Here is a 25090-nt window from a genome sequence, read left to right on the forward strand (position 1 = left end):
CCCAATGCGCTCATCCCACTCACAAAACGGCCCCAAAATTAAGAATATTGAGATCCAAAAATCCATGTATACGCTAATAGAAAACATAAGCACTTTGTAAAACTTTAACCCAGGCACATGGGTATGGAGGGCATACTGTATTTCAAAAGCCCCTGAATGGTAGATGACACAAAGCTGTCACGTTAAGTAAACGTTTCATGAGGTATGTTAGAAGCATAATTATATGGACTTGGAATTAGCAGGAGATTCTTGTAAAATACACTTCCTCATCAAGCATGTTTTTCTTGATATCTCCAGCAGAGGTCGCACTAGGGTAGCCCACGCCTGTCTCTCTGCCACGGTCAGTGGAGTAGGAGAGGCTGTCTGCTTCAGGAGAGGGAGCCATGACCAGGCTGGAATCATTCACCTGCAGGAAATGTCACTGAAGCACCCTGGAGGACGGTACCTACTGTCCCCACACACTACTCCACAGGCACTGCCATCATAACTGCCAGCTGCCCACATATTTTACATACAACATGACACAAGCAGAGGTGGATTGGGTGCATGTACCCACATCCTTACTGTACTGTTCAAATGGAAATTGTGCTGTAATTATCTTAAAATGGTTTTGACAATTAAGAGAAAGCAATAAGTGTATGTATTGTATTGAACCATAAATCCAAATAGCTTCTAAGTAATATTGTAGATCCTGATACAAAAAGTGGAATCTTTTTCCATTCCCAGTCTCCTCCGCTACTGTAAAAATACTATTGAAAAAAAAACCCACACAGATTAAAAGGTCTTGTTCAGTGAGGTACACAACTAGTATATACAGTATATCACAAAAGTGAATACACCCCTCACAGTTTTTGCAGATTTGTGAGTATATCTTTTCATAGGAAAGCATTACAGACATTTCACTTTGACACAATGATTAGTGACCTTTTAACAACTTATTTAGCCACTTAAATTTCTTGTTCACTCAGAAAAAAACATAATACAGCCATTAATGTTTGAACATGTACTCACAAAAATGAGTACACCCCAGATTAAAATCCGATAGAGAAGGGGCTGTGTTGGCTCGAATCGTCTCGAAATGAAACAAAATGAAAAGGGATGAAAAGGGAGGTCATCAGTGTGCGTTTCAACCTTGGTCTCAAGAGAGATGAACAGACCAAGGATATGGATCACTGGAACCATGTTGTGTGATCTGAAGAGACCAAGATAAACAAATATACTTTAGATGGTGTCAAGCATGTGTGGTGGTAAACAAGTGAGTTTTACAAAAAAAAGTGTATCCTATCAAAAGCCAAGCATGGTAGTGGGACTGACATGGTTTGGGGATGCATGGCTGCTGTCAACATTGGTAATCTGAAATACACCTAAAAGAAACATGCATGTCAACATGCACTGTGACTACTGAAGCAGATCATGATATTCTCCATAGGATTGCATTCAAATCTCACACCAATCTATTTAAGCCAGATGCAGACTCAAAATGTAAAAGTTCAATGCAAAGAAAGGTTGAAACGCACACTGATGACCTCCCTTTTCATCCCTTTTCATTTAGTTTCATTTCGAGACAATTCTAGCAAACACAGCCCCTTCTCTACCGGATTTTCATCTTGGGTGTACTCACTTTTGTGAGTACATGTTCAAACATTCATGGCTTTATTTAGTTTTTTTCTGAGTGAACAAGACATTTAAGCGGTTAAATATGTTGTTAAAAGGTCACTAATCATTGTGTCAAAGTGGGATTTCTGTAATGCTTTCCTATGAAAAGATATACTCACAAATCTGCAAAACTGTGAGGGGTGCATTCACTTTCGTGATATACTGTATTGGTTCATGGACGACCACCACAGTAAGCGGTACCTGGTAGAATTAGAGTAAGCCCTATTCAGTGCATGGTATCTCCACAATATCTATAAACTACATTTAATACAATATTTGTTGAACATAAAGTTTTATAATATTTATATAACTTGTATAGACTTACATAACATATTATTTATTTTTGAGTAAATTAGGGTGGTGCAGAAATGGACACACCCCAATGAAAGTCTCAGAAGAGAGCTAGCTCAGGTAGTGGCGTCCCAATTCACATTAAGACAGAGGGGTAGGTGTTAGGGGAATGGCTTTCTACCCCTCCAAACCGAGGGCTACGACAGATTTCCCCGAATGAATTGCGAATGCCTTTAAAAATTAGCGGCATCCACACAAATATAAGCATTTTCGCTGTAATTGACGGTTTTAAAGTGGTAATAATTATTACATTGTACTAAGTTTAACATTGTCCCAATGTGTAATGGCAATGGTATTCTGTCTCCGTGAAATGCATATGAAAAAAAAATCGCTATTAACATCAACACAATGCATTGAAGTCATGAAGGTATTGCAAGGGTTGTGCAACACCTTTGTCCTTTTTTAAATTGTTGCCCGAGTAATTAAGCTTACCGGCAATATCGTTGGTCTAACCGTAGACATGCTGGTGTTTGAATGCTATGGGTGTCATTCCGTGATTGTTCAAGGGCTGTCTCAATTCGTAGGGATTGTGTTTCAAGGGGAAGGCGTAGAATTAGAAATGGGATTCGCCCTTAGGCCTTTTTTGATATTCCAAGCAGTCCTTGTAATTCTGGAGGTCGCTGGCGCTAGGCTAGCGCAAGTGAATGGCTTTTTGTAGCCTGTCATTAAGCTGGTATCATACTCAGTCCACAAGCGCCAGAAGAAGAGAGAGTGGGAGAAAGAGATGAGGTGGGTTGGGAAATGTCCCACACAGAATTGCACTCTGCCCATATACAGTCCCAGGAAAAAGTTTGTACACCCTTTGAAATTTCTTACATTTCAGTCAAAATTTATCATAAAACATGGTCTGACCTTCCCGGAAATCTCAAGAAGGAACAATCAGAGTCTGCTTTAACTAATTCCACACAAACATTTACATGTTATCATATTTTTATTGGCCAAAAGGCCATAACATTCACAAGCGGCATAAGTAAGTACACCCTTGCATTAAATAGGTTTTAACCCTCAGTTAGTTGCAATATCCTCAACCAGACTTGTCCTGTAGTTGCAGATCAGATTAACAAAACAATCTGGATGTATCTTGTCTCCCTCTTCTTTAGAGAACTGCCTCTCGTCAGCAAGGTTTCTGGGATGTCTGGAGTGCATAGCTTTATTGACTTCATGCCATATAATCTCAATTGTTTTTAGTCAGGGCTTTGACTGGACTATTCCAGAATGTGTATTTCATTGTTATGAAGCCATTCTAATGTCGATTTGCTTCTAAAGTATGGGTTGTTGTCACATTTCAGCACCCATCCTCTTGTGTGCTTCAACTGTGTGACAGACTTCCTCACGTTATTTCTGTAAAATATCACAATAAACTTGAGTTCATTGCTCCACTGATAATAGCAAACTTTCAAAGGCCTGAGGCAGCAAGGTAGCCGCATATAATGATGCTCCCGCCACCATACTCAGAAGTGGAGATGTAACCAAGAATAACTAAAAATGGGGTTCATTCTGCCAATCTAAAATTAATGGGGTTTCTGTCCAAAAAATATTGCTGCACCTTTGAGGTTTGCGAAAAAGCATTTATATGCTTCATAAAATTACTGCTAAATATTCTGCAGACCAACGTTGAAACCAAAGTTGAATTTTTCAGGGGAACACATAGTATCATGTTTGGAGGAGAACTGGAGAACCACACCTTCACCAAAACATCATCTCCACCTTTGAGTATGGTGGCGGGAGCATCATTATATGCGGTTACCTTGGTGCCTCAGGCCCTTGTCAGTTTGCTATTATCAGTGGAACAATGAACTCAGAAGTTTATTGAGATATTTTACAGAAAAAATGTGAGGTAGTCTGTCACACAGTTGAGGCACACAAGAGGATGGGTGCTGAAATGGGACAACAACCCATACTTTAGAGGCAATTGACTTTTTGAATTACTTCATAACAATGAAATACACATTCTGGAATAGCCCAGTCAAAGCTCTGACAAAAAACATTTGAGATGATATGGCATGAAGTCAAGAAAGCTATTCACTCCAGATATCCCAGAAACCTTGCTGAAGAAGGGCAGTTTTCTAAAGAAGAGGGAGTCAAGATACATCCAGATTGTTTTGTTAATCTGATCTGCAACTACAGGAAACATCTGGTTGAGGTTATTGCGACAAACTTAGGGTTAACACCTATTGAATGCAAGGGTGTACTTACTTATGCCTTTCTGTCCTGTGAATGTTTACATCTTATGGCCAATGAAAATATGTAAACTTGTAAATGTTTGGGTTGAATTAGTTAAAGCAGACTCTGGTTGTTCCTTCTTGTGATTTCCGGGAAGATCAGACCATGCTTTATGACCAATTTTGACAGAAATGTAAGAAATTTCAAAGGGTGTACAAACTTTTTCCTGGGACTGTATGTTGTGATGTATTATCACAGTGCACCACAATATCTCCACACCTCATGTCTTACACAATGTAGTTCACCAAAGTTTAATCTGGATGAGTGCAGTGACGCACTCTGTAATGTACACCAGGCCCACAGATACGTACAAAACAGTTGCTGCTTAAAAGTGTTTCATCAAAGTTTGGTGATGGTATCCTGTTGTCTTAGTGTTGGTCTGTCTTCTCTTCATGCCTCAAATGCAGACCTCTATCCAGCTCTCTTCTTGTGGCAATACCTGTAAAAATCCAAAGCAACCTTTCTTGATATTATCCCATGCTGAAATGACAGTGAAACAAATGCAAATGCAAAGGTGTATAACTCACCACCGGATAGGTTTAACTTGGGTGATGAGCTGTTTGAGTTCTTCTCCTTTTGTCTCTGGTAACAACAGGCTCAGACCACCAGAGAAGAGGGAGATTGTGCCCATCAGAATAAAAGGTAGTGTCTTGTTATATGTACCTAAAAGGAAAAAGAATACAAGAAGTGTATGTATGTATGTAGTATGTAGTGTGCAGGGCTTTCCCCAGCTCTTTACTGCAAAGGGTAACTAAGACACCTTGACAATCATCACCTACCACCTTGACTGTTTCCATGCAAAGAAATGATTTCATGTTGTGTATGTAATTTCACCAAAATGTCTACTTTTAGGGGATTTCATATCATATGCATGTCATATCAATGTACTTACCAATATGGGCTATGTACGGTGAGACAGCACTTGCAATTCCAGAGGCCATAGTGCAGACACCCAATCCCATGTTGCGGACGACAGTGGGGAAGAGTTCCGTGGAATAGACATCAATAAATGTATAGACCCCGATCACAACCAGTCTTCCTGTCATTGCCAAAGTCACAGTCAACCAACTGAGCTCTGGAGGGAAAAAAAGCAGCACAAGATGAATGAACTAATGAATGAATGTTTTTTTTTTTCCTGCACACCATAATTCACTTTCAATTACACGAGACACACAAAGTTGAGTGTGTGTGTGTGTGTGTGTGTGTGTGTGTGTGTGTGTGGATGTGGATTTGTGTTGTGAGTGAATGAACAAAGTAGCACGGCTCAGGTTGGGTTCCTTTAGAAAAATCAGACTTGCTCTGCCACAGCAGCACTTAAGTGCAGGATGTTTATTATTTGATGTGCACCCAAAATCCAAAAAGTGAAAAAAATTGAAATTGTGGCTTGTAAATAAAGTTGGCCAATAAAAAGAAAAAAATCAATAAAGAAAATAAGCTAATTTGAAAGTCCAAAATAATTATTCAAGTCCATCAAAAAGAAGCAAAAGATAATGTCCAAAGTAATTCGGTCTCAAAAAGGTAAATTCCACTTACAGCCACAATCTGAAGTACAACAGTTTACCTGAGCTGGTACTCAATGCTTCTGCTCACTCTCTCTCTCTCTCAGAATGATCACAGCTCAGTATTTCAAATGCTCAACCCCTCCCACAGGTCATACTATCTTCACATTTAAACTCAATATTCACTAATAGGCACTTTTACACATTACTTCTACATTCAGTAGTTAGTTGCAAAATAATACACTTCATATGCATCATAATCATTGCACAGTTTCCCCATGTAAAGCACAATATTTCAATACTTCATCAAAATCCCCGTAGAAAATAGTTTGCCCCGTACCCACGCTGCATTGCGCAGAGCTGAGGCGCTTGAACAAGCCCTCAACCCCACTGCTCGAGTTTGCCTGTCATGGCGGCGCGCACACCATACAAACCCTCCCCAAACAAATGCTGCTGGAGTTAAAACTATTGGGCAAAAATGGAGAACTTAACAAAACACAAAGAAAGGGGGCTCTTATCAAACAGGATTTAACCTGCGCTACTCGGTGAGTGTTTGTTTACTATTTGTCGCGTGAGTGTAGCCGAAGTCGGGGAAAAAGTTTCAGTGTTTGTGTTCGCGTGAATGGATGTTTGTTTGAAGTCGCGTGTAGTGCGCAAAAATGTTTGTAAATACTAATGTTAGATGTCGTCTGTGTTTACCGTTGTGGATGAATGTTATTGTTAGTGACTGTGTGTGTGCTTCTCATGTACTGGCGCTTGTTAAAAGGATGGTATCAGCCGCTAGTCAGCTAAATACAGGTGTGCACCCCTGTTCCAGTGACCAGAGACAATTAACTAGGTGCTGTACGGAGGAGCTAGACAGAGCACTCTGTCACATCACCTTCCCCTTCTCCTAGATTGCAGAGCATCTGCAATCGGGACAGGTAATCCGCCGGTATGTTCTGCTTTCCGGATTTGTGTCGGATCTTGAATCTGTAAGGTTGAAGTGCGAGATACCATCTGGTCACTCTCGCGTTGTGGTCCTTCATGGTCTGGATCCAGGTTAGAGCTCGATGGTCTGTATCCAGATCAAACTCTCGGCCCAACAAGTAATAGCGTAGACTCTCCAGAGCCCACTTAATTGCAAGGCACTCCTTCTCAATTGTAGAATAACGTTGCTCTCTGGGCAGTAGCTTCCGGCTCAGATAGAGCACTGGCCTTTCTTCACCTGGCTTCCCTTGAACCAGGACAGCTCCGATCCCTACTGACGAGGCATCAACTTGCACCAGAAACCGCTGTGTGAAGTCTGCACTTTGCAGTACTGGAGAGGAACAAAGACATGTCTTCAATGCAGTGAAGGCCTTCTCACATTCTTCAGTCCACTGAACTGGATTCCTGGCGGCTTTGCTGGTGAGATCAGTTAGAGGTGCGGCGATGGTGGAGAAATGGGGAATAAAACGGCGGTACCATCCAACAAGTCCAAGGAACGACCTGACCTGCTTTCTGGTCCGAGGTCGAGAACGTTTCATGATGGCTTCTACCTTGTCGACTTGCGGTCGGACCTCTCCATGGCCAACGAGGTATCCCAGGTACTTGGTCTCATCCCTGGCCCACTCGCACTTCTGGACGTTCAAGGTAAGTCCTGCCTCTTGGATCCGTTGGAGAACTCTCTGCAGATGCTGGCAGTGTTCTGTCCAGGTCTCGCTGAAGATCACAACGTCGTCCAGGTAAGCAGCACAGCAATCGTCACACCCCTGGAGGACTCTGTCCATTAGCCGTTGGAATGTGGCTGGCGCACCGTGCAAACCAAACGGCATGACGGTGAATTGGAAGAGCCCACTAGGCGTTCTGCTCCACTCGCTCATCGAATCCTCGATTACACCCAACTCCCGCATGGTCTGGACCTCTTCTCTCAGTCCAGACACCAGGGTCTCTGGCACCCTGTAAGGCCTCTGCCGGATTGGAGTGGGGTCTTTCAAGTGGATCTTGTGCTCCAGCACTCCAGTGAGCCCTGGTCTAGGCTGGAACAGTGATGGGAAGTGGTTGAAGACCCCCAGAAGATCTGCCTTCATGTCCGCCTTCAAGTGGTCAAGGGTGACTGTAGCCTCTTTCCGTGGCCTCCAGGTCTGCATGTCATCCTCATCTTCTTCATCTGCATCTGCATCCACTTTCCGCACCATCATCACCTTGGCACCTTTTCTCTTCACCTCTGCTGTCTCCATCTTTGTGTCCACCATCTCTGTCTTTACTTCTTTCATCTTCATTTCTGAATGCTCCGACTTCACCTTTGTTTCTTCAGTCTTCATCTCCTTCTACTCTTTCAACATGTTCACATGGTACACCTGGGTGGTCTTGCCCTTGTCAGGGTGGTGTACCTGGTATGTGACTGGACCCATCTTCTTGGCGATGACGTATGGGCCTTGCCATTTCGCGAGGAGCTTGCTGGTGCTGGTGGGGAGCAGTAATATGACCTTCTGACCTGGCTGGTACTCACGGTGCCTGGCATACTGGTCATACCAGAGCTTCTGTGCCTTCTGCGCCTTCCGCAAGTTCTCTTCAGCCTCCTCTCGGTACTGGTCCAGGCAGTCCCTCATTCGCAGCACGTACTGCACGATGCCCACCTCGGATGAAGCTTCTGTTGGCCTCTCCCACGTCTTCTTCAGCAGGTCCAATGGACCTTGAACCTGCCAACCGTACACCAGCTCGAATGGGGAGAATCCCGTCGAGGCTTGAGGCACCTCCCTGTATGCAAACAGGAGGAAGGGAAGCCATTTGTCCCAGTCCTTGCCGGTGTCTGAGACGAATTTCCTCAACATGCTCTTGAGGGTGTGGTTGAATCTCTCCACGAGTCCGTCCGTCTGCGGATGGTATGGGCTGGTCCGGAGGGCTTTGATACCCAGCTGCTGGTGGAGTTGGTGCATCAGTCGTGATGTGAAGTTCGTCCCTTGGTCAGTGAGAATTTCTTTCGGGAATCCAACCCGGGAGAAAAGCTGGACCAGGGCACTGATGAGCTTAGGCGTGGTGATGGACCGCAACGGGAAGACCTCCGGATAGCGGGTCGCGTAATCGCAGATCACCAGGATGAATCGGTACCCAGAGCTGCTCTTCTCCAGTGGTCCGACGATGTCCATGGCGATGCGTTCGAAGGGGGTGGAGATCACGGGTAATGGGTGCAGCGGTACTCTGTCCGCTCTCCGCACAGCACCTGTTTTCTGGCACACTGGACAGTTAGCACAATATGTACGCACATCGGTATACATGGAGGGCCAAAAGAATCGCAAGCTTAATCTCAGGTACGTTTTCTGGAGTTTCAAATGACCTGCCCAGGGTAGTGTGTGTGCGAGGTGAAGGACTAGAGGTCGGCATGTGCTCGGTATAACTAGGCGCTTAACATTATCCCCTTCAATGTATAACAGCCCATTCTCCAACATTACTCTTTCCCCATCCACCCCTACTTGATCACCTCCCTTCCCATTCACTCTGTCAAACAAAGGTTTCAACGACACATCCCCAGCTTGCAATGCTCCCATGTTCTCTGGCACCTCCCACAACCCATCAGCTTTAAGAGCAGTGGTTTCCGGCTTAGCCACCGGGGTACCCAAATGCTTCGCTATGCGCCGCTGTTGGCGCGTCTTCCTGGGGCCTTTAGACCCACCCTGGTACAAACTACTACACAAGTCTGGTAGGGGCTCTAGCCCGCCCTTCGTTTGGGATCTGGTGAACACTGCACAAGACAGATGCCCTCCTGCAGCTTCACTTTTAGGTGCATCCAGTAGCTCTGTCAACACTGGTAAGTCCCTCCCCAAGACTATATCAGTTGGCAAATCTCTCACCACACCAGCATTAATCAGGAACATTTGACCCTTTGCAGTTACAGTCACTTCAGTAGTCGGGTATTCCTTCTCATCACCATGTACACATTGCACAAACATTTTCTTTTCATAGTTCAGGTTATCAGATGGTAGCAGGGATCTGTTCACGAGAGTCACAGAGCTACCAGTATCAACCAGTGCATTCACAGCTTGTCCATTCAACAGAATCTCAGATTTCATTTCATCAGCATTATCATTATCATCATCATCCCCATCAAGACAGTCTCCCTCCCTCGGCACATAGCAAAACCCGTTAAGCTTTGGCTTTCTTATAGGACACACAACAGCCTTATGACCTTGCTGCTGACAGTTATAACAGACAATCTCTCGCCCTCTATTCTGCGAACCATCCCATCTCACAGCCCCACCCATGGTACCTCTACCGTCCCGTGTGTCTTTGACATCTTGGGTTGCTTGAGATCGCTGGGGTGCTTGAGATCGATGAGTGCCTTGGAGGTGCAGTGGTGCTTGGGGTCGCTGATTACTCTGAAAGTGTGGTGATGCTTGAGGTCGCTGACTGCCACGCCGATGAGCGTTGAGGTACTGCATGGCAAGTTTTGCAGTGGTCTTAGCATCCTTCGGCTCGTGCTCTTTCACCCAGGTCCGGACGTCGTACGGCAGAACGTTGATCAGCTGCTCCATGATGATCGTCTCCGCGATGTCCTCCTTGGAATGCTGCTCCGGCTTTATCCAGCGCCGATACAGGTTCTTCAGGCGGTTGTACGTCTCCGTCGGGGTCTCTCCTGGTGGTGTCGTCGGCGTCCTGAAGCGCTGTCGGTAGGTCTCAGTCGTCACGTCGAACTTCTCCAGGATCGCTTCTCGTAGATGCTTGTAGGTGTTGGACTTCTCCTCATCCATCGCTGTGTAGGCAGCAAGCGCCTTCCCCGTCAGCAGTGGCACTAGGCGGCACGCCCAGTCTCTCTCTGGCCACGCCCACGTTCTGGCCATGCGCTCGAAACGAAGCAGGTAATCTTCTATGTCTTCACCTTGTTGGTACACCGGCATCTTGGGCTCCTTACGCACAACCCTCTCTGGCTGCGCTTGTTGAGCTGGAGCTGCAGCAGGTCGATCTTGAACTGCAGCAGGCTGGTCTTGCGCTGGAGCAGGAACTGACCACGGCTCATCAAACAAGTCTGCTGGCTCTTCTCTGGTGCCTCGACGACGATGGGGGGGTTAGTGTGGGGAGGCCCATCCGTGGACTCTCCGACTCTACGGCACTCTCTGACGTAGCTGCGGTCCTCGATGCTGCATGCTGTCCTCCGGCTTGTCCTTGTCCCAGGTGTGTAGCCAGGCCACGAATCTCTGCCAGGATGGTCTCCTCACGACGCTGCTGCACCGTCAGGAACTCCCTCAGCAGGCCTGCTACATCTCCCATTGTACGCTCCGCCTCCTTCTCTGATGTCCGTTCTGCTTCCTCCAGTGATGCTGCTGCCGTCACCTCTGGTTGGAACCGGGCTTTGGGTTTCTGTTCTGTCGGAGTACTCGAAGTCATCTTCGAGCGTACCACCGGCTCTGGCTCCTCTTCATGCACCTCCGATGCCTCCTGCCATTCTTCTTCTTGCTTCTCACCTTTCACGTCGGCCATCTTGAAATTTGGTGATGCACTTCCTGTGGCTGGCCAATCCCACCGCTGCCACCATATGTCACAAAGTACCACGGCTCAGGTTGGGTTCCTTTAGAAAAAACAGACTGGCTCCGCCACAGCAGCACTTAAGTGCAGGGTGTTTATTATTTGAAGTGCACCCAAAATCCAAAAAAGTGACAAAAACGTGAAATTGTGGCTTGTAAATAAAGTTGGCCAATAAAAAAGAAAAATTCAATAAAGAAAATAAACTAATTTGAGAGTCCAAAATAATTATTCAAGTCCATCAAAAATAAGCAAAAGATAATGTCCAAAGTAGTTCAGTCTCAAAAAGGTAAATTCCACTTACAGCCACAATCTGAAGTACAACAGTTTACCTGAGCTGGTACTCAATGCTTCTGCTCACTCTCTCTCTCTCTCAGAATGATCACAGCTCAGTATTTCAAATGCTCAACCCCTCCCACAGGTCATACTATCTTCACATTTAAACACAATAATCACTAATAGGCACTTTAACACATTACTTCTACATTCAGTAGTTAGTTGCAAAATAATACACTTCATATGCATCATAATCATTGCACAGTTTCCCCATGTAAAGCACAATATTTCAATACTTCATCAAAATCCCCGTAAAAAGTAGTTTACCCCGTACCCACACTGCATTGCGCAGAGCTGAGGCGCTTGAACAAGCCCTCAACCCCACTGCTCGAGTTTGCCTGTCATGGCGGCGCGCACACCATACAAACCCTCCCCAAACAAATGCTGCTGGAGTTAAAACTATTGGGCAAAAATGGAGAACTTAACAAAACACAAAGAAAGGGGGCTCTTATCAAACAGGATTTAACCTGCGCTACTCGGTGAGTGTTTGTTTACTATTTGTCGCGTGAGTGTAGCCGAAGTCGGGGGGAAAAGTTTCAGTGTTTGTGTTCGTGTGAATGAATGTTTGTTTGAAGTCGCGTGCATTGCGCAAAAATGTTTGTAAATACTAATGTTTGTTGCCAAGTCTGTGTTTACCGTTGTGGATGAATGTTATTGTTAGTGACTGTGTGTGTGCTTCTCATGTACTGACGCTTGTTAAAAGGATGGTATCAGCCGCTAGTCAGCTAAATACAGGTGTGCACCCCTGTTCCAGTGACCAGAGACAATTAACTAGGTGCTGTACGGAGGAGCTAGACAGAGCACTCTGTCACACAGAGGAAGAATGTAAATTCATGTAGGCTATCAGTATGTAGGGTATGTTTTTTGGGTGCGTGTGTGTGTGTGTGGTTACAGACAATGTCTTACTTATACGTTTAGTTTAACTGCACATTGGATTATGGTTAATCGCAATTTCAAACTTCGGTGCTTACCCTGTTACATAGACTTTTGACAATAAAGTACACTTGATTTGACCTGGTGTCAAGCGCCCCACAGCTTTCCGCAGCTACCCGCAGCTACTCTGGACTTTACGGTCCCATTCACTTCAATTCATTTTTTCGCAGCCAGAACAGGTTTTACAGATTTCGGACTGTGCCGACGCCGCTGGTGTCGTGCGAGGAAAACAACAATTGTGTCGGACGCTACACCTGGTCATGGAACGACATGCGTAACAAGAATGATCATAACTTGTGTCATTTCGAAGATAATTAAAGAAAACCATTTTCACAATGGGACTTCTCATAGACCTGTTTTTGCATGTCTCTCATCTCTTTGCATGTTGACTGTGCAATCACCGTGACAAGTTAACAAGGTGCACGGCGCACAGCTGTATGCGTCCAAAAAAGAAGAATAACATTTCACGATGTACATCTGGAAATAATTCACATCAAAGTTAAGTGTTATTACATAGGGCACCATGGTAATCAATATGTGTGTAAGAACATGTGAAAAAAATAAATCGGTCAGTTTGTCAAAGAAGACACAAAAGATATGCACCACAATGCACAGTATGCACCACACCGTGCTTTTCAATTATATAAAGAACAAATACTGACGGCACGAATGTTTCTTCCCTCAATAATCCCACGTCACATATCAATCAAGCAACTGAGCTAATGTGGCCACAAAGGGGCGGTATTGTACGCTACGCTGACACATTCGAAGTCCTCAGATACAGATAGGCCTACAGTCATGAATTACCTGACAAATTGCTGCTAGGCTATTGCAGTGGGAGCGCTACACTAAAGAATTGTGTCCCATATCTGCCCCTTTCATATTCATACATTGACAATTGAATTGACAAATGAAATACTAATATTTTACTGCGTCTTTTACAGGTGCTTTTATTCTTCAAGTCTGTCGTGCTTTACAGGTGCTTTTATTCTTCAAGTCTGTCGTTACAGCGCAACGACGGTCAGCGCAGATGTGGCGATGTGAACACTCTTGCATTACACCTTTTGCATGTTGTACATGTCTCCAATCTTTTTGCATGTTGACTGTGCCGTCACAATTTCATGGTTAGGCAACAATGTGCACGACCAGAACAATGTAGGCCTACATATTGAAGGAACATCGTGGCATGATTAAAGTAAGGAACTTCGTACCACACATGTAGCCTAGTGCAAAAGGAAAATGCCTCATTTCTCTAAGCAGACAGACACTGTGGATATGCAGATACACGGTGTGCAATGACATGCCCCTGAATGATACGCTGAAGAAATACTGAAGGCACCTATTCAGCGAGCTGAATAAGCCTAATAATGTAGGCCCATATCAGGGGTGAGGTAACACAGCCTACACGTGTAGGCCTATTCAAATTGAATATTAAGGGGCCTTGAACCCACAATATGCAGAATGGCAGGCATGGCTGCATCCAAGCTATGCGCTTCATGGTGTTTGACCACACATCTCTTCGTTGTGCACCCCATCACTTCATATGCCTAGGCCCACTTCAGGAAGCAAGGACGTAATTATGCTGGGAGAATACATTCAATAGCATATGGTTTATGTAGATCTGTGAATCAAAGAAAAGGGGGGCGCACCTTGCATCAATTTGATGCAAGGTGCGCCCCCCTTTTCTTTTATTCTAAGTATTCATTTGGGACAGCACCCTTAAAAGTTATCAAGAAACCTGAGTGAAGCCTGCTACCTACTTGATTTATGTAGATTTGTGCCCACATGATAGGCCTATTAGCCTACACCCTCCCATTCACTCAATCCATTTTTTGGAGCGATAACAGGTTGCCTACAGACAAACGGGCGGTGCCCACGCCGCTGTTGCTGTGCGAGGAAAACAACAATTGTCTCGGATGCTAAACATGACCATTAAACGGCTTGCTGATCAAGAATGGCATTTCCCGCATCAGGTCGAAGATAATCAAAGACATTCTCATCGCAATGGCCTTTGCCATTCACTCATCGTTTCAATCTCTCCAACTTTGCCTATGTTCACCGTGCAACTACCCTGACATGACAATAGGTATCCTATATCTTCCAACTACACATACAACGACACGGCAGCGCTTTTCATGTTGTAGTTTTTCACAGTAAACTTTACTGTCCCGACATGGTAATACGCAACCTGTAGGCTATTACCGTGTAACACACCAAGAACACAAAAAATGCTTTAGTCCTCCGAATTTGAACACATCTCACCACAAAAACACGCAGTGCGAACCACACAGTGTCCCTGAATGACATGCAGGACAGATAGGGGGGCACCTACATATTGCTGCTTCTCAAGCGCACGGCACATTTCAATCAAAACTAAGTCATAGGACCACCTAGGCTACATAATACTCCTCGTAATAGTAATAATGAATGTTGCTGAAATTACAATAATAGTCATTCACAAAAATATCACATGCAACAGAAATACTTCGGCCACAACTATGATTAGGCCTATCTGTAGGCCTAGGGGCGACATCATTTCACGTTCTCCTTCGAGCTTTACGCTGCAGCCTTATGAGGCCAGCAGATGGCACCAGTCAATCATATATAGATTGGAGACATGTACAACATGCAAAAGGTGTAATGCAAGAGTGTTCACATCGCCACATCTGCGCTGACCGTCGTTGCGCTGTAACGACAGACTTGAAGAATACGGGCACCTGTAAAAGACGCAGTAAAATATTAGTATTTCATTTGTCAATTCAATTGTCAATGTATGAATATGAAAGGGGCAGATATGGGACACAGTTCTTTAGTGTAGCGCTCCCACTGCAATAGCCTAGCAGCAATTTGTCAGGTAATTCATGACTGTAGGCCTATCTGTATCTGAGGACTTCGAATGTGTCAGCGTAGCGTACAATACCGCCCCTTTGTGGCCACATTAGCTCAGTTGCTTGATTGATATGTGACGTGGGATTATTGAGGGAAGAAACATTCGTGCCGTCAGTATTTGTTCTTTATATAATTGAAAAGCACGGTGTGGTGCATACTGTGCATTGTGGTGCATATCTTTTGTGTCTTCTTTGACAAACTGACCGATTTATTTTTTTCACATGTTCTTACACACATATTGATTACCATGGTGCCCTATGTAATAACACTTAACTTTGATGTGAATTATTTCCAGATGTACATCGTGAAATGTTATTCTTCTTTTTTGGACGCATACAGCTGTGCGCCGTGCACCTTGTTAACTTGTCACGGTGATTGCACAGTCAACATGCAAAGAGATGAGAGACATGCAAAAACAGGTCTATGAGAAGTCCCATTGTGAAAATGGTTTTCTTTAATTATCTTCGAAATGACACAAGTTATGATCATTCTTGTTACGCATGTCGTTCCATGACCAGGTGTAGCGTCCGACACAATTGTTGTTTTCCTCGCACGACACCAGCGGCGTCGGCACAGTCCGAAATCTGTAAAACCTGTTCTGGCTGCGAAAAAATGAATTGAAGTGAATGGGACCGTAAAGTCCAGAGTAGCTGCGGGTAGCTGCGGAAAGCTGTGGGGCGCTTGACACCAGTTTGATTTGACCTGACTTGACTTGACCACACAAGTCACAAACAACCCAAATGTGAACTTGGAAGGCCAGGTAAGAAATTCCTTGTACTGGTGATGAAGTATTGAGTTTTCTCAAGCTTGTTTCATGGTTTACTAGAAATGCATTCAAAGAGTTGTTACGATAGGAGAGGTCAGGGAAAGGTCAGTGCAAGTAATACAATACACGACCATATGACAGACTTCACTCAGCCCAAGTGAAGAATGGCATTGGTTTTGGGGTGAGACTAGGGCTGGGTAAAACAATTGATTTAATCGATAATCGATCGATTTCATTTAAAATTCACATAATCAATTCACAGGGCACGAAATCAATTTTTTTGGTTCTTTTTGTTTAATTTAGGTCTGTGGAAAATACCCAGTAGGTAGTCAATTAGGCCTAGGCCTACTTATTACAAATTAGCAATCTGTTATCACTGTCAAGCCACAGCCCTTTGACACTTTTATATAAAAATAGGCAACAGCATCTTTTGGGGGGAAATCCTGGCACCAAGAACGGATTGAATCGATTTGGAATGAATCGAATCGAATCGTGATTAATCGATTCAAAGCCCTAAGAATCGAAATCGAATCGATACAGGAACATGGCTGCGATACCCAGCCCTAGGTGAGACCGCCCATATAAGCCAGTTGGAGGTGAACATTGGGGAAGTTGATTGTTACGTGGCGGGTGCAGCAGGGTGAGAGCCTGCCCATGGCTGACGTGACCCGTTGGTCACTAGGGGCATCTAGATTTGTAGGCTAGCAAAGGTGAAGAATTTTTTTTTAAATCCTGGATCCAGATCGTGATCCAGATCACCACCAAAATTGAATCACTTGTTCCTTTCATGATTTACGACAACTCCACAGTGTTTCATCCAAATCCCTTCATAACTTTTTGAGTAATCCTGCTGACAGACAAACAAACAAGACAGACAAACCAACGAGGCCGAAAACATAACCTCCTTGGCCGAGGTAAAAATAAATAAATACAATAAAACACTTGTCTTCAAGCTTTATCGGGCAGGGTCCTGTTCACTATCTAAATAGAATTTTCATTTTACACAGGTGGCTGATAATCAACAGAGATCAACATACTGTAATTGTCTGTCTAATGCGTACTACTGTAAACTCATACAAACCTGTGGGCACAAACTGGATGAGCAGCAGCAAAGAACCTCCAAGCAGAAAAGCGAATGGCAGAATGACCCGGCGAGGAGCATAACGTGCCTCGAACCACACCAAAGTATAACCAAGGAATTCTGTGCCAGCAGAAATTAAGCAGTTGCGGTAAGGATCTCCATCCAGGTTGGAGGTGTTTAAGGACAGGCCGTAGTACATCAGGGATTTTGTAAAGCTGTAGAAAAATGTGTCATTTTAGGATCATTATAATAGCAGGAGATGCAAAATGGTATGAAAGGTGTAATGACACACAGTTATAACATTAAAAGTGTAATAACATGCCAATGAACACAGATCGCTATAGGTAGCATTTTATGAAAATATAGTAAACTTCAAAAACCTTCACTAACCACATCATGATGCATATAAGTGTGATGTTCCTTAGATTTGCAGTTCTTAGAAGATCAAAGAAAGTGTACTTGTCCCGACCTTTGGATTCTTGATCAGTTTCCTGGGAAAAAAGTACCCGAAATTAATCTCAAAATGGAGATTATTTATGCTATTAGTAATGAGAAAATACTGGCCCTCAACTGGTGAAGAAACCAGATATAACAGTACTCCATCTGCCCAAAGCAGCGTACACACACAAAGCTAGCATTTTGCTTGCTCGCCTACTCGCCACTCTTTCATGGAACGTTCCCGCAGCTTTAACTGCCAATGAACAGGCGAGAAGTACCGAACTCTGCATTCCAAGTGGTTACTCGCTTACTCGCCTCGCTCGAAGATCAAATATTTTCAACTCGGGACCCGCCCACATCGCATCGCATGTACAGTACTCGCCTGCGAGTCCGCGAGTCTCGCTGGAACACATCGACATTCTATTGACTTCATTCGCTGTGCAAAAGCACCTACAAAAAAACGCCTACTGAATGCCTAAGCCCTTCTTGGGACAGTTACCCTCAGCATATAAAAACTTGATGCACATACTGTAAACACATGAAACATGATTGCATTAGAATGTGTTCATTCAGCTGTAACATACCCACATTTTTATTTGAAAAGCTAAAATCTCAAGAGCCAGAATGCAGCGTATATGTGCCTCCAGGCGGTTACGTGGCGCTATTCCGACATGTCGCTATTCCGACGTTAATGTCTATTGTCGGAATACCGACACGTTTTCCACCGTCCGCCGCTATTCCTACATGCCGCTATTCCGACATCCCTAACCTTAACCCTAACCCCTAAAAAGTGCCGGAATAGCGGCATGTTGGAATAGCGCTATGTCGGAATAGCGATTGCCCCCCCCTCCGGGCACCAAAGGTCAAACAACATATACGAGTCACCAGGCTAAAATGGTAGCCTGATTATCATCGACGTTCAAATCTCTTCGAGACTTGGTCTGACCAAGAGCATAACAATTAACATTTCCCAAACAACATGGTTGACCTGCCTCCCTTGGTTTGCTTATGGTTGTTTGCTTCTCGACAAAGTGAAAGGAGTTCCCGTTTTTTCGGAAACTCAGAAAGTACTTGCATTGCTCTTGACCTGACTAGTTGTAACATCGCGGCCTGGCCACTAAAATGGGTTAATAAAGGTGATTTGATTTGTGCTGTCATCATGAGGAGAGTCCATTGACTAGCATCTCCAGCCTGGAAGGAAGACATGCTGCCATGTGGACCAAAATGCAGCCTTAGCATTCCTCAATAGTCATGAACTCTGAGGAGGTGTTAAGAGGGAGGTGTACTAATGTAGAGATGCTGAGAGCATGGCGCTCTCAAAGCCAGGGATCTCAGCCATTCTCCTTGACTGATTATCATCGACTTTCAAATGTCGTATCGAGCTGCTGGTCTGACCAAGCAGATAACGAATAGCGTTTCCCAAATGGCCTGGTTAACCCACCTCCCTCTGTTTGCCACTGGTCCATGCCAGAAAAGACTGAGATGAAGTCTAAACATTTTCTTAGTCCCAATACAGCGTCTCCGCTTCAAGCACGTCACTGCCTTGAATATGCCTCTACCTAGAGCTGTTGGAGCTGCTCATAGTTGATTGCTTCCCAACAAAGTGGATGGAGTTCTCTTGAACTCAGAAATAATACTTGTATATCTCCTGGCCTGACTCACCTCAGTGTCAGCACTATGCTCCAACTGGAAGATCTCCTCTGGTGGCGTGATGCCGTTCCTCTTGGCAGCAGCTCGAATGATGGCCTCTGCCTCCTGCAACCGGCCCTGAGTGATGAGCCAGCGGGGGGACTCTGGGATGAACCTGAGGGGAACAGTAACACAGCAGACTTGTGTTTGAAGTAAAGCTGTATTCTGAAAAGTAAAGCTGTATTCTGAAACAGCAAGTGGTGTTCTCTTATATGTGTGTCTTACTGTTATAAATTGCAACGGTACATGTATGCTGTGTGTGTGTGTGTGTGTGTTTTTGTATAGAGGCCTACCAACAGAGGGGCATATATAGAAATCCGAACAGAGACAGTCCTATCTGCAGTGTCCTCCAATCCCGAATGAAGTATGCATAGAGTGGAAGGAAGGCATAGCCAGTTGCGAAGCACAGGCTGACCCCCAGGATCCCAAAACTCTCACGTGCTGATTTACTGAGGAGCTCTGAACCTAATAGCGAGCGAATAAAAAAACAAAATGCCAGGGGCTCAAGGAATTGAACAGTTTCACATATGATGAGAGAGAAAATGCCAATGCTTATAATGCAATTGTATAGTAGTTCTTGAAATGCCCTGATTCAACTGTGTTGCAGCAACTCAGACATACCCAGTACAAAGCAGGCACAGCAAGAGGCGGTCTTCATCACTCCGAGAAGAAAGTAAATCACACAGAATATTTCCCAGCTGTTAGAGAAAGCCAGGAGTAGGTAGATGAGAGTCTCCATGGCCTTTGTGGAAACGAAAGTGATCTTCCTGCCAAACCTGGAAAGAGGTATTAGTAAAAACAAAACAGAAGTTCATTAAAATGTTTCTTATTTTAGACTGACTGAGGGCTTTGAACTTTAGTATGAATATGTTCTTATTTGACGAGTATAAATGCAATACGCATCAGCCATTGTTTTCAATTGATTGAGATTAATGCACATGCTGCAGATTTGATGTTGATGACTTTTCTGTTTACAATTGGCTCACGAGCTTACTAGTTTATGAATTATTGGGAGACCATGTTATACATGGAATGAGAACCCTGAGACAGTCTTTTTTGTGTTTGTTTTTATTGATGGTTCCAGCATTCATTCCTTGTTGGGTCTTTCCTGTGTATATGCAGTAGAAGCCCCCTTCTAAAGTCTTGGAACAGTAGTATACTGTAAGGCAAAAGTCATTGTTGTTCACTGAAGACAGTAATGTTCAAGACTAATAGATGAATATGAGACAAGAGTTTTGAATGTCACCTTTAAATGTATTTCCTGGCAAAACAATTTACTGTATGATGTGTGAAAAATTTCAGGACATACCACCCATTGTTTAAATCCACCCATTGGAAAAGGTGACTGATAGGTATTCCTTGTTGTTGGATTTTAGGTTGATTTTCAAAAATAAAACATTTTTCACGACTTCTCTACTTTTTGGTCTGGCTGTAAACCTATAAAGATGGTATTTCTTATTAAATAGTGTGAACCAACATGAAGATCAGATAACTGTCTAAAAGAGAACAACAATCTACCACAAACAACGTTCTCTGATCCTTGCTGGTTTATACAAGTACTATTTGATAAGAAATACAGTCTTTATATGTTTAAACCCATGCCAAAAAGTAGAGAACACACATTATTCACTCACGAGTTATTTGATGTTTGAAAAAATAAACTTAAAATTCAACAACTTGTCAACATGAAACACCCATCAGTACTGTTCCAATGCTTTTGCTAACCTAACAAAATGGGTGAGTTCAAAGAAAGCGTGGTGTGACCCGATTTGTTTCACACATCACACATTACTGCATTTCACCAGAAAATCAAAGCTGACATTCTGAACTCTCGTATCATATTCAGCTTTTAATCTGTGCATTTATAAAGCTGCTGCATAAGCCTTACCTGTCCGCCAAAAGTCCTGCACAAAAAGATCCAACCAGCACTGCAGTGAAGAACACAGTTATAGTAAAGGGAGCCTTCCATGCATCATCACATACCAGATTCCACTGTGGAAGACAACATGGAAATCAGTTTCGGGAAACAGACAAATAAGTGTGCAAACACAATACAAGTTGGGGCTACCTCTCATCGACTAGACCCAGGGAAGACTTCAAGTCACAATAAGGGAATGTAATGGTGTTAGAGATTGTCTGAAGATTATCGTTCATCCATCATTTATCTAAATGAGTTAAGATATGAGTAATGCATGCATTGCTATGGTTTGCAGAGTACCTAAAGTTGTTTAGCGGTATATTACATGGCTCATATGCAGCTGTTTACATACACATGCAATAACAAGACTGACATGCAATAACAAGACTTACACCGGGAGGGTCCAGTGTCTAGCTCTGGGTCGTCTTAACCTAGGCAGGAGAAGATAGCGATAGAGGCTGTGTCCAGAGTCCAAGAATTTATTTATTTTTTATTGATGATTTATGATTATGATTAATGTCAGTTCTGTCACCTCTACAGCTACCCTCCCCCGCCCCACCATCCACAATATTGACTAACTCTGTTCAAATCCAGACTAAAAACTCAGCGGTTTCAGTTAGTGTATTAGTTATGACTTCTAAACTATTTGGTTTTCTCTTGTGTTTACGATCTCTGAGCTTTTAATGTGCCTTGTTTCTAAGATTGTTTATAATAGTGGCCTTGAGAGTCTTGAAAGGTGCTTATAAATAAAATGCATTATTATTATTCTTAGATGATGATGATTTTATCTTGAGGCAATTCAATTATGTCAACTGGACCATGGGACAATAAAGTAACATGTAATTGAAAAAAATACTGGCAACTCAAAATGCAAGACCTAGTTAAATACTGGGAAAGAATAAAAAATAAACTTGGTCATTTATTGCCATTTTGAGTCCAGGTGTCATGTGCATAACACTGGAATTGCTCACACGTAGACTCACCTCAGTGACAATAGTGGACACATACATCTCCTTGCTGAACACCCAGCCATCCACACAGCCCTCTGTGTCATTGCTGTAGGTAGAGCCAGACTCTTCCTGTTCAGTGTAGCGTCTGCAGCGACTCAGGATGGTCTCCCCTTTCAGCTCCTCAGTCGGGATGGACAGATTGTAGCCCAGTCCTCCATAGCTGCTGTTCAGTGATGGAACTCTGCAGTGATGAGGAGGAGTGTCTCCCAGGAAGACCATTGCTAGGGACATAAATCCAATGGGAATGTAACCTAGACTCAAGACAATGAAAACCATTCTTTGAAAATGACCCCATTCTCCCAAAAAGGTGATGGTTTCCTCATAATCCTTCATCTTGATATATCAATGAAAGAGGTAATAAGGTCAGTAGAACCAGCACATCTGGAAGTGTCAACTAAAAAATAGCGGGCAGTGGGCAGAAAGAAGGGGTGGAGTTAAACTAAAGTTGGGTTGGTATTACCAGCACTAAGATTTTACTGTGAGCACTTAAGGCTGACCTTTTGAACCTGAGGGTTGAGTTCTAAAGTTTTGTGATAACTGACCCAGCAAATGTGAAAGAAAGTGAAAGCCCATTGGGAAACTCCAACTCCCATTTGTCATTGTGACACAGCACTCCACAGCACACAAGTGAACACTGCACACTGCACACAACGAAATTGCATTTATGCCTCACCCGTGCAAGGGGGCAGCCCTCAGTGGCGCCCCATGGGGAGCAGTGCGGTGGGACGGTACCATGCTCAGGGTACCTCAGTCATGGAGGAGGATGGAGGAGAGCACTGGTTGATTACTCCCCCCACCAACCTGGCGGGTCGGGAATCGAACCGGCAACCTCTGGGATGCAAGTCTGACGCCCTAACCGCTCACCCATGACTGCCGCTCACCCATGACTGCCCAAAATGTCAGATAGTATCAATGTTGACAGGATCAATACATGGTTCTGCGGGAGGGGGTTGTGTACCTTATTCCATTTTAAAGTTCTCATTCCATTTGCAAATCTACAAATAAAGTGACATGTTCATGTGAGGGACTTTCTTTGACATCAGTAACTCCCCTAAAAATGATTTCTCATACTCATTTATTTATAATGCAATGGTATTGTAAGACTTCCAATGAGCAAGACCAATCAGCATATGCATATAATCGATTAGTGGAAAAGACTGTCATCATTGTATTCTTCTTAATTTTAGTAATATTGATAATACTGTTCATACATGATCTGAGGGAGCAGATGGGTAAGGTCTCTTTTGGATCAGAAGTTTGCAGGCTCAAATGCCACCCATATCTCCTCCCAGTGTGTGTGTGTGTGTGTGTGTGTGTGTGTGTGTGTGTGTGTGTGTGTGTGTGTGTGTGTGTGTGTGTGTGTGTGTGTGTGTGTGTGTGTGTGTGTGTGTGTGTGTGTGTGTGTGTGTGTCCATGACACTGCAAGTAGGTTGGGTAGAAAGGTAGGCAGAGATTGTGCATTTTTAATAAATATTGAATGAATGAATGAACGAGAGAAATAGATAGTTAGTTATCTATGTGTATTAGCTGTCTTTCAGATTGAATGAATGGCTTGTATGAATGGATAGGCTGCTCTTTAAAAAACAGTTTTTAATATTTTATTTTAAAAGCCCTTTTCGGGACGGACATGGGAAATTAGCCAAGGCTATAAATGCTATGATGCTATTCTGTTGTGCTTGCATAGCCTACGAGATGTGTATCTGTCCCTATCAAATAAACCAAACTGAACTGAACCTAATCCCTCTTTGCTCCAGGCACTGTAATTAAATTAGAGATGCACAGGATCCAAGATCCGGTTCCGGATCCGGCAGGATAATAGGGTTTTCCACAGGATCCGGATCCGGTATTCGGCAGTTACCTAAAAATCAGGATCTGGTGCATCTCTAGCCTAGGTTTTTCAGTCAGTCTTTCACAACCTCAATCGCTGCATGGAGTGAAAGCCCTTTGGAAGCGGCCAGTGCAGGCAGTGTGGCAGTAAGTCAATGAGTCTAAAAAATAGTTTGAGCCAACGTAATAAAAAGGGCCCACGTGTGCGAGTAGGCCATGTGTTTTAACACTTTCGTAGGATCCGGTATCCGGTTCCGGATCCGGCAGGATCTTAAGCAGTGGATCCGTTATCCGGCAGGATCCTAAAAATCAGGATCCGGTGCATCTCTAAATTAAATAACTGCTGCATTGGATAAGTGCAATGTGTAATGTGTTGAGCAGGAGCTATGCAATACTTTCCTGGTGAACCAGAAGCTATGTGTTGACGCCCAGGGGGCTGGGCTACACAATCCTTCTGGTACACCTGTGATTCGCTCTCCTCCTCCGTTTTCGAAATAACCGGGGCAGCACGACGAATCAGGATCGTAGGGAGGGATTTCAGTGGGTATGACGTTTATCGAACGCAACACCCTCCCCCAGGGTAGTTCGGCTGTGCCCGCCCCCTCCCTGAATCACAACAGTAATGGCGGCGTGCGAGGAGTTATCATGCGTCGGGATAGAAGCAGCAATTTCAGCGGTGTTATCCAAAATACCTCAAGTTGATTTTCTAAAGGACGTTGTTCTGTTTTGGTTCCCGACCTGGCAGCGCTTACGTGACGACACGTCCTACGTCACAAAGCTTCAACGTGAGTGGTCGAAGTGTCATGTCATTCATATGAGGTTGCTCCAACCGCGTGCAAGCATCTTTTGACTAAACCCCGCCTGCGGAGAGGCGTGAAAGGGCAGTGTGCCAGTAGCCTGTTACTAAGTACATTCGACATGACATCAACGCAGATATGCGCATTTAGACAGCAATGCATCCTGGATGAAAATGCTGCATGACGGTTAGATTTCCTG

At 44.0% G+C, this 25090-nt stretch overlaps 1 protein-coding gene across 1 annotated transcript; it reads right to left on the minus strand.

Annotated features, from left to right (window-relative positions):
* Positions 1 to 235: 235 nt before the first annotated feature.
* Positions 236 to 22600, minus strand: LOC134439925 (organic cation/carnitine transporter 2-like). The gene is made up of 10 exons (XM_063189851.1): positions 22241 to 22600; positions 21228 to 21331; positions 19961 to 20115; positions 19633 to 19804; positions 19313 to 19454; positions 17603 to 17703; positions 17213 to 17427; positions 5123 to 5305; positions 4758 to 4893; positions 236 to 392 (listed from the first exon to the last, which is right to left on the minus strand). The coding sequence occupies exons 1-10, from the start codon at positions 22598 to 22600 to the stop codon at positions 236 to 238; spliced, it is 1725 nt and encodes a 574-aa protein (XP_063045921.1).
* Positions 22601 to 25090: the final 2490 nt, after the last annotated feature.

This window comes from Engraulis encrasicolus, chromosome 23 (assembly GCF_034702125.1).
Source record: "Engraulis encrasicolus isolate BLACKSEA-1 chromosome 23, IST_EnEncr_1.0, whole genome shotgun sequence".
Classification (NCBI taxonomy): Eukaryota; Metazoa; Chordata; class Actinopteri; order Clupeiformes; family Engraulidae; genus Engraulis; species Engraulis encrasicolus.

Coding starts and splice junctions, on each gene's coding strand:
- LOC134439925 (XM_063189851.1), bottom strand. CDS start 22,600: ATGAAGGATTATGAGGAAACCATCACCTTTTTGGGAGAATGGGGTCAT. Junction 21,332..22,240: donor TGTCCACTATTGTCACTGAG/GTGAGTCTACGT, acceptor TGTCTTCCACAG/TGGAATCTGGTATGTGATGA. Junction 19,455..19,632: donor CTATATATGCCCCTCTGTTG/GTAGGCCTCTAT, acceptor TGTTCCCCTCAG/GTTCATCCCAGAGTCCCCCC.